This window comes from Ciconia boyciana, chromosome 4 (genome assembly GCF_034638445.1).
Source record: "Ciconia boyciana chromosome 4, ASM3463844v1, whole genome shotgun sequence".
Classification (NCBI taxonomy): domain Eukaryota; kingdom Metazoa; phylum Chordata; class Aves; order Ciconiiformes; family Ciconiidae; genus Ciconia; species Ciconia boyciana.
Genome location: NC_132937.1, coordinates 48,875,935 through 48,886,120, shown reverse-complemented (window position 1 = coordinate 48,886,120; position 10,186 = coordinate 48,875,935). Strand labels below are relative to the sequence as shown.

Genomic DNA, 10,186 nt, shown 5'->3' with positions numbered 1-10,186 from the left:
AAGTACAGTATTTATCAAGTCCACATTTTAATACCAAGCCATGTGAGCATCTGTGTGTACATTCTGCTGTGTTCAGGAAACTACATGCATACTGCATATAGTGAAGTTTCTTGATTCCTACAGGTATAAAATAATTGGATTGAAAATCACATCAACAGACAAAATGCTGCAAGTAAAAGGACAGTGTTTATTTGTTTATTTTAAAACATTATTACATTGATAGAATATTATTTTAAAAGGAAGACCATAATATATTCATTCAAAACTAGGCTGTTAAGCATATATATTTAAACTCTAATTTTTTCTATACATAATGAAAGAAAATTGTATTTTACAAATACCTCTTTTTAATAGACCTTATGAAAAATGTTTAAAAATAACTGCCAAAATCTGCCTCTTTAAATATACAAAACACCCTTGCTGCACTGAAGATGCCTTTCTTAAAAGCCAAAAATATCTAAGTCAACAGTTGAGTCCACATCAAACCCTACTGAAAGCAGTAGTGACATAAAAATGTAAAAGCACTGTACAAAGTAAGTACAGCTTTTGTTTGTCTTAATACTGTACATATTTGTATTTGTTTTAAAAATGTTTTATAAAAACTATTATTGAACTTAACATTCTTTCCTGTCTGCAGAAAAAAATGAGACACTGAAATTATCTGTTTACTAAAATGTCTCCTCTTCTGAATGTGACTCTTCTCTCATAATTCAAAGGGAATTTTACCACTTATTTCAATGAGAGCAGGACTGAAAGTTTTCTTCAGCATATCACTGTGTAATCCCTCTAACTCTCACTTGGTTTCCCCCTTAGTTTCATAATGCAAAACATTACAAAATCTTTAATGCATTAACTGAAGAAATCAGAACTCAAGTACTTCAGCTTATGAGGCTGGTGTATGGATTAGTTCATTGTAAAACTGAGTGTTCAATTAAACTGAAACCAATTGCAAATAATGCTGCATGCTTTTAAATCAACATCCCTCTCTCTTTCTTTCTTCCTTTATAGGCCCTTCTGGCATTTCTTCTGGAATGAACTTTTTAAGAAGGTGCGGTATCCTGGATCATCCACATATTCATTCCTAAAGCGGGAACTCAATACTCTCTGCCTCTTCTTCTCTCCCAAGATAATATCTGCTCCATAAAATGTGTCTTCAAATCTCATGTCAGAGGCTGTAGACTAAAACCAGACATTAATTACACATACAGCTTCATACAGGCCATCATACTCTGACATATTTTAGACAAATTACATGGAAACACAGATATATTTCATGAGATCATGAGATCATATGAAGCTAGCCACATTACTGATTATGCAGTTACAACTGTTTTCAGGAAAGTGTCTAAATATTAAATATATATTTTAAATATGCATTTAAAATATAATTTTTACTTTTCCATATTTTGCATGTACTACTCAATTTAATTCTCTAGGTCTGTAGTGTTCCTTAGAAGCATGTGACTAACACCAGTTGTTAGTTTTGATTTTATCCAGAGGTCACACAATCGCTCTAATTCACGGTGAAAAACAGCAACACGGAAGTTGTTGGCAATCAACTGAAACAAAGCAGCAGGACAGCAAAGAGCAAGCCATTTGGGAAAAGGCAGTGGCACAAATTTTTGGACCAACTTCCACTACTGGAGTCATGGTAAAATTCCTAGGATGAGGAAAAACATTAGAAGGAATTGGTGTCATTTAATTCAAGAGATGGAAACAATATTATAAGCTGTCTTTAACTTGCACTGTCTTCAGCATGAGGAGGGGAAGCAGGTGTTGGGCATACCTTGAGGACTAAGCTACATATTTATAGGATTTGAGGCAATAGTATAAAATCATGCAAAGGCTGTGGTTTGTTTTATTTAGTTGACCAAATTCAGTGTTTTTAACCTATACTTAACTCCCCTATGAAGTTAACGGTGTCAAATACAAAAAAGTAAATACTGATCTGTAAAATCCTCCATTTTAAAAAGAGTAGCCTAAACCCAACTCTATTTGTATTGTTATCCTTAGTGAAATACAACAGTTCACGTTCTACAGAATGTGCAGTTAATTATAAATGGTTTTTACACATAGTCTCTGAAACAAAAAATGGTAATGGAATGCTTTGCATGTATAATGAAAAACCCCATTGAATATAACCAGATGGTTCATTTAACATTTTCCAAGATATCTATCTGAACCCTAGATAGTCAGGACACTGAAAGATCTGTGCACTTATCCCAAATACATTGACAAAAAAGTGTCTTAGCCAAGATGATTTGACCACTGCACCGCCCATTAGAAAGAGCTGTCCTAATCTTACTCTATTCCTTCAGTAAAACAGGGCATCCTGCCAGTGAACACTCCCTCAGCAGGCTGACAGCCTCACATTTCTCTCTCCTCCCTTCCCAGCTTTACCACCCCTTTCATACATGATGCCAATCCTTTCCTTTGACACACTCTCAACTTCTGAAATATACAGCATCCATGTTGGGGTTGGCTGCTAAGAACTGGATGAAAGGAAATGATGATAATAACAATGATGGCAGCTGCATGTGGCAAGAAGCATAGAAAGGGAAAGTCGGACTGAAACCTTCTTCAGCTACCTCACCATGTAATGCTCTGTTAGTCCACCAAACTTGTATAAGCTAACGTATGCCTGAAGAATCTACTCTACACATCATTCCCCTACAACTCCTTGCACCCAGCTTTCAAGAATCATCTAATTAATGTCACATAATGGATGTGTGAACAGGTATTGTGTATGAGCCCACCTCCCTGCAGCAATGAAAAATATACTGTACACTGCTCTCCCTTTCAAAGCTTCACTGAAAGGATTCTTCAAGTAAGAGGGAATTTTTTATTCACAATAGTGAATTATTGTTTGTTCTCAATTATGACAAGATTTTTGCATCTTTATGCTTTGGTTTTACATGTTAAGAAAGCTAATGTTTAACTTGCAATGCAGTTTTGAACAAACAGCTCTAAAATAGAACATGGACATGAGAAGAACATGGTGCTCTTCTGAGTAGACTTGGTAATGGATTGAATTGCACAATATTTAGCATTAATGACAAAGACAGGTAACAGCAGTCGTCTTGCCTCCTCCAACAACTGTATGGCAGAATTTTCCCTTTTCAACCTTTAAGTGTTATGCTCTTTATGAACCTCAACACTTTTCCACATGGCATACATAAAAATGACTAGCTGGTGGATGATGTTTGAAACTGCAGGAAACTTAAAAAATACAGCAAAGATGGGGTTATAACCAAAGACTAGTGAAAGGTTGATGAGTCTTGCCAGTGACATTAAGGAGTTCTGATCAGGCACTTTGTTTCTTAGAACAAGTTAACTGCATTTTTATTAAATTCAATGCTTTTAAAATCACAAAGCTCTGAGAACTTGGAAAGTTTTTAAAAAAGTATACATGTTATAAGCATACTGAAAGAACAGAATGTCTGTCAATTTAAATATTTACTGACTTGATAATTCATGATCTGACAGATGATCGACCAAGATGTCCCTTTTAGGAGAAAAGAGTTATGTTTGACAACAGCATTTGCCTGTACTGGAAGAACAACTAACCATTCTCACTAGCAAATGGCCACTTGTGCTAATTGTTGTGCTGATTTAGCCAGGCATATTAGTACAGGCTTCACAAAACATTTGGCCAATTTAAACTGAAAATCCAGAATAAAGCCAAGAATAGTGTTATTGGCATTTTGAGCATATATATACTATAAAGTTACCATCAGCAAATACTCACAAAACGTGCTTTTACTCTCTTAGGAAGCTCTTCATCTAGTGTATAGATCTCTTCTCTCTTCATTACTATTTGAGAACCATCTTCAAACTCAACCTAATTGAAAAATGGGTATTTAAAAATCAAATCATAATTTAACTCTTGCCGGCAGTTTCTGGGAATGTCTCCAGACAAAAATATATGTGCAAACACAGAAGATTTATATACAAGTATTTTGCTATCTATTTTAGGAAGGTAAAATTAGGATAAAACATAAAAAATATTATTTCTTAGGAAATGCAACACATTCATGAGTTGAAAATAATATCTAAGCAAAGAGACTTCAAAATCAACACTGACACATATACAATAAAGTAAAATTTCTTAGATTAGGAATGCCGAGCAGTAGCAATACAGACAACATTATTTTGTAGGAGTGACATATTAAAATGTCTTCATGTCATTTTTATTTGCCTCTAATTTTTGTACTTGCTTCTAATAAATAAAAAATTAATTTTAACATCTTGTGCTTCAAGGTTGAGGAAGACCATGTCAAAAGAAAGAAAGTATGAGTGACAACTAAGGAAATACCAGTTAACAGAATTTTATTGAATCTGATGGAATTTCTTTAAAATGCTCTGTTCAGAAGATGAAAAGCTTTATCATGCTTAGGTTTAGATTTAATCCAACATGAACCCCGTTAGCAGAAAATGAGAAAGGAAATGTAACTAGGTGTGGGGAATGTTAAAATGCTGAGGCTTTGAAGCATTTAAGCTTTTTCAGTAGCTGCTGATTTTTTTTTAATACTTCATCTAATAATTGTGAATTTCTATTATCAGCTATTATCTATGACTGCAGTTTTAGTTCCCACAGAAACTGTACTTTAAAGTTTGGTATAAAATTAAAGGAAGTCCTCTTGCACATCCTCAGGTGACTTAATGAAACCATGTGAATGACAACAACAGACTTAGGCTGGAAGAATAAGCCTGAATACAAACATAGGAAAACATTAACTTATCAAAAGTATTATTATATAAAACTGAAAAATCATATATATATTTGAACTTGTAAATGGACTGGGTTTTGTAGGTTCAGATTAAAACCTTGCCACAACTGAGTATGTCAGATTAATTGTGAACAGCTGAAAAATCCAATATAGTATATCCATTCTCAAAAGCCAGGGTACAGATCTATGAACTATTAACTTCTTTAAAGCAATTTTTTTTTACAGCAATTAACAGCGATGCACAAATCTGGAATGCATTTAAAATCGGCAGAGCACAGATGGATAACAAAGTCACAAGAGTCATCCTTGCTTCTCTGTGTTCCTGTTAGTAACCCCATAAGCCTAGTCTGTTAGTAGTATGTTAGAGGAACTTAAAGGTCAATTTGGCTTAAGCTTGTTTAATAAAATGATGGCAATTTAGGTATTTTTCACCAGGATGCAGTAGCAGCCTTTCTGCTATTCCTGCTCCTCACTGCACAATACATTTGGTAATATGTTTTTGCATAATACAGTTGGTAATAATGTTTTTTGCATCACTGGTGAAGGAACTGGGCAGGAAATGAACTCTGCCAGCTCCATGCGATCAGAAAATCACCTCCTGAATGGGCAATGGTTTTGTTTTTACTGGTAGTGTGCAGCAGGAGGCAACTGCTTCATGCCACAGAATCTGGCATGCTTGCAATATGAAATATATTGAACATTTACAATGAAGAGTAACTGGAAGTTCTTCAGCTATAATTTAGCATACCACACTGGAAATAAATTTGCCTATGGTTAAAGGCAAACATAGTAAGAGCTCCTCTAAGACTTTCAATAGTATCATGATTCATGCAAATATAAACCCACCACCCCTAATAGCTCCAATTTAATTCAGACTGCAGATACTACATTTCAAATCATCAGTTTTATCCAGCAAGTTATTTTATTTGGACTTCTGATGCTGTACTGTGTCTGTGTAGTGTGTTATTCTCTCCATGAGATTTTCTTTTATCAGGACGTCATAAATTAAAGGGTGAGCTGAAATTATTAGAAAGCAATTAATAGAGTGAATGGATAATTTAATAATCTCAAATGAAACTCAAACATAAATAGTGAATGTCAATATAAAAAATGATCAAGAAATCAAACATAGATCGCATTAACAATTTCACTTGAACACCTGCTTCATTTGGCATGTATAACTCTGCTTAGGGATTGTGTAGGATACTACACAAATGGTGGCAAATGTCGAACTGGATGACACAAATTCTGGTGTATTGTGTCATAGCTCCTGCATGCACAAGTACTGTCACATTCGGTACAAATGTCTCATGAACATGAGGAAAATTCAGATTTATCCAAGTAGAACAGACTTGCCTTATTAGATCATAATTCTCATTTCAGAGAGTCCTTTTCAGTCTCTCCTTTTGTCATACCATCTAAGAGATCACACAAAAGACTTGGTAAGAGAATCTCAAAGACGCAACAGAGATCTCACAACTTAGAAGAAGAACGGAGTATGTGTATGCACGGGTCCTGGGAGCTTTCAGACCAGCTGTCTCCAAAGTCCTACGTAGTGCAATCTGGACTCTCTCTAATCTTTAATCTTTGCTATTTCCCCCGTGATAGGGGTTGTTACAATGCAGTTTACAGTACTCTCCCATGATTGTTACGCTGAGGAACTCCAAACCTTACTGAACCTCTGCAAGCTAATCCATTTTCCTTAAATTAAACTGGTTTCATCATGTTGTCCAAGAGTTCTAAAATAAGACAAAGACGTTTGTTTTGGCTATGTCAGATTCCTTCAAATATGAAAGATAATAACATTCATCTAATCTACCTCACAGTATTTCTCAGAAGACCAGCTGTTCAGAAGATTAAATGATTTGAAGATTAGCGTTACTATAGAACAATAATCTTTATATTTTATAAAGAACTTTTCACCTTCACAGCATAATACAGCTCCTAACTATAAGGGAAGAGGTAAGATTTAGAGACTAGCTCAAGGGATCAGGCATTTGAGGACTTGAGTTCGATTGCAAGTCATTGGCAAAGTGGGAAGGTCAATGCAGCAAGTCATTTAGCCTCCCTGTGCTTTAATTTATCTACAGATATAATAGTAAATTTGACATTTTTGCAGAGTAATGTGAGGCTCTCAGATGAATACAGTTACATAAGTGAAAATGATTTTTTATATATATAAATGAAATGTACCTATATTCTCATTCTTTCAGAACTGCTATTATTATCATGATTGTTTTATTGCAGTTTCTACCATTCACTTGGGTACTCAAAGCTGCTGACTGATTTTTCTCAAAGGCAAGCACATAAAAAAACAATTATTGTGTCTCTGAAATCAAAAGTCAGCTTTCTAGCCTTGCCTTCAGTGTTCAGTTCCCTTTTGCCTTTGCTGAGGATAAAACGCTCCTTAGATTATGTGTTAATTAATTCAAAAGTGCCTCAGACAAATGAAAGTGGAGCTATTTATGCTCTTCTTTTTACTGTCCTCCCTTCCATCCTTTTATGAAATGCCTAAGGTTCATTGTAGTCACACGCCAATACTTAATTTTATATCATTATTTGTATAATTACCTGACATCAAATAAAAGTAAATAACCTGGAGAAAATAACAAATGTTATCTTTCAATCTTAATGTTCCACCTGTTCACCTGAGTTCTTATTAAATAAACCATTTTCTTGATTTTGTAAGAACAAGTGAAACCTCAACTCCCAAGGAGTGCACAGCACTTGTTAATGGTTTAGGCAGCTTTATTTATTAGTTTAAATGCATTAGCAGTGACAATAAGAGTCCACACTTCAGCCTTCTGCAGCTTTGAAGGTGTGGCTGGCCACTCCAATGCTAGGGCCGAATGAGCAATTTGCAATAGAGATATCTGAAAACCAAGGACATGGTAATAAAAATAGACACTCACCTGATACATGTGAGCTGTGTTTGTTCCTAGATACTTTGCACCATACAGTTTTCCATCAGGCCATTTCACTTGGACAACCTCTCCCTCTGCAGGTGGGCCCAGCCTTAGGCAATCTTTGCTCTATTTACAAAGAAGGATGGATTCTCAAATCAGTGAGTGAGCCACTACACTGAAATTACCAGTAAGCTGCTTTTTACAACTTGGTAATTGGAGGAGATTTATTACCATGTGTGTTTCAAGTTTTATAATCCTGCTAATGGGCTAACAGAAGATACTGTTAGCCTTTATGAAAATGAAATACTGACCAAAGAAACGCTCTCTTTACAGCTTGATGCTGCATCGGCAAGGCAACATATGCATAAATCAGATAGCTATCAGCAACTGTGATACATTTCCCCCCAAATTAATTTCCATCACACAGAGAAAATAAAGATCACTAAAGTGCAATTGCGTATGTGCAACACTTTCTCTTTTCCATACTGAAGTAACTCATGTTTTGTTAACCACAGCACATTTTTGCTAGATTTGCTGACTGAAACATACCCTGATGGATCAAACTATAAATGGTGAGAATGCCAATGAGTTCTTTGCTTAGCTGATGGAGAAACACTGAAAGAATAGAAATGCTTACAAAGAAGAATTAGGCAGATTTTTTTTTTTTTTCAGAAGATATGAAGCAGGTTTTTTCCTGTGTTTTGGCCAAATTTTGTGCCTGACTTGCTCAGCAGGTCAGAGCAGCAGAGTTTACACAAGTTGCAACATATCCTTGTTATGGTTTCTTTTGCCCCATATGGCTCAGTATGACCTAAATGACTCATTTGCAGAGCACATTGACCACACACCCGTAACAACAGTTGTACACATGAGGAAATACACGAAAGACCAGAAAAGGATTGTGTCAGGTCTGCGCTCACCAATTCTTTGGAAGCTATCTCTGCCAAATATTCATCCCAACAAAGGCATCTATACTTTGTACCGACTACATCACAAGATTTGTTATGTAAATTAGCGCTAATTTAGTGGTATTCTCCTAGGTGTGAGAGGACCTACTCAGTGACCATGTTACCTGAGCTCACTGCTAAGAGGTCTAGACTGGGAAGAAAAAAGATAAAGCCAAGGACTCAGGTACAAGGATTCAGTGACAAGGTCCTGCAGGATCTGGTATTATCTCAGGTTGCTGCAATACTATTACCATTTTTAAAGTCTCAGATTTACATAGAATAATTTAGAAAAATATTGTATTTTTGAGTTCAACAGTTCACTTCCAATAGAGGCCAACTATCTTCACTACAAAGAACTCAAAACGTGGGAGAAAAATGCACCACAGTGATCCTTACTGGGACATTATCTTGTTATAATATCTTGCTAGCCAAATCCAGGCTTTATAAACTGTTTTTAATCACATGCATCTTAATCCATGAATTTGATTCAACACATCAGAAAAGAAATGGAAAGCTGGATTTTCACAGAAACACACTTTCCTGCATGACAATACTGTCTCTGTCATCCCTCTGGTGCTATGCCAAGGGGACAGCCCTAAAATATGCCCTGCCTGTTTGCATGGCAAAGGTTGCTGTGACAGACACAGAAAGATACAGCCTTTCAACTCCACTGTATATTTGGGGTAGTAGGTGACATTACTGTGTTACCCTTCCTGGTATTTCCAGGAGAGGCAGGGGGAAAGGGGAAAAGGGAAAGGACAGCTGCTGCCTACTTTCCAACAGTGGAATAATTATGACTTCTTGGGGGACAGGGATTGCTAAATACTATCATAGCTCTGACTATAAATTAAATGAGACTATAATTTTAATGCTCTCTCCTCAGTGATGACTGTGAAGATGGTTATTATTATCATGCTTCTTCCTCTCTTCCTTCTTCTTCTTCTATTTATTGCTAAAGTGCAAAAAGGCGTCTTGGCTAAGTGTCTTGAACCAAACTTTTAAAATGCATCATGGAAGATAGCAAATTTCCTGAAAACAAACAATCTATCAACAATGTCAAGCCAAACATTAATTTTCCAAGAACAAAAGCCCAGCATGAATTGCTCCCTTTGCACCTTGCACAAGAAAAAAAATCTCACAGCCTCTCTAGGATAGCTAATGGAATTGCTCATATGGAAAATTAGAGTTCTCATGCAAATAACTAGACAAATAACAATCCCATTCTTCATGTATCACCACAATGTCTTAGTCTATGGAACAATGTTTGGGAAACCTGTACTGAATAGTTTTTGCTGATTTCTACCTGAATTCTTACCTTTTATTTTCATATTACATAACCATTTTAGAAACTCTCTTTTTACTGCAAAAACAATTCTCACCATTTCCTTCTGGAGAATGATTAGACCCATTTCTTAGGCTGACAAAATTGCAAAAATGCAACCTCACTTTTCTCAGTCATATAATGAAAAGTCAGACATCAAGATATGGCAATCCTTCAACATTCCCATACCCCAGTTGTAAATAACATAGCGTGGGCTCAGTCTACATTCAGCTTGTAAACCATGTACATTTCCCATACAATTACATAGTATATTTTCTTCTT

General features: G+C 35.7%; 1 protein-coding gene across 3 annotated transcripts in view; it reads right to left on the bottom strand.

Annotated features, from left to right (window-relative positions):
• Nucleotides 1-259: 259 nt before the first annotated feature.
• KDM4C (lysine demethylase 4C) overlaps nucleotides 260-10,186 on the bottom strand; it is a 275,362-nt gene continuing 265,435 nt past the window's right edge. For all 3 annotated transcript variants that reach the window (XM_072859870.1, XM_072859871.1, XM_072859872.1), the window contains exons 20-22: nucleotides 7,643-7,762; nucleotides 3,749-3,841; nucleotides 260-1,179 (exon numbers count right to left, since the gene is read on the bottom strand). In XM_072859870.1, coding sequence (XP_072715971.1) covers nucleotides 1,003-1,179; nucleotides 3,749-3,841; nucleotides 7,643-7,762 — 390 coding nt within the window. In that variant the 3' untranslated portion in view covers nucleotides 260-1,002. The remainder of the gene's footprint in view (nucleotides 1,180-3,748; nucleotides 3,842-7,642; nucleotides 7,763-10,186) is intronic.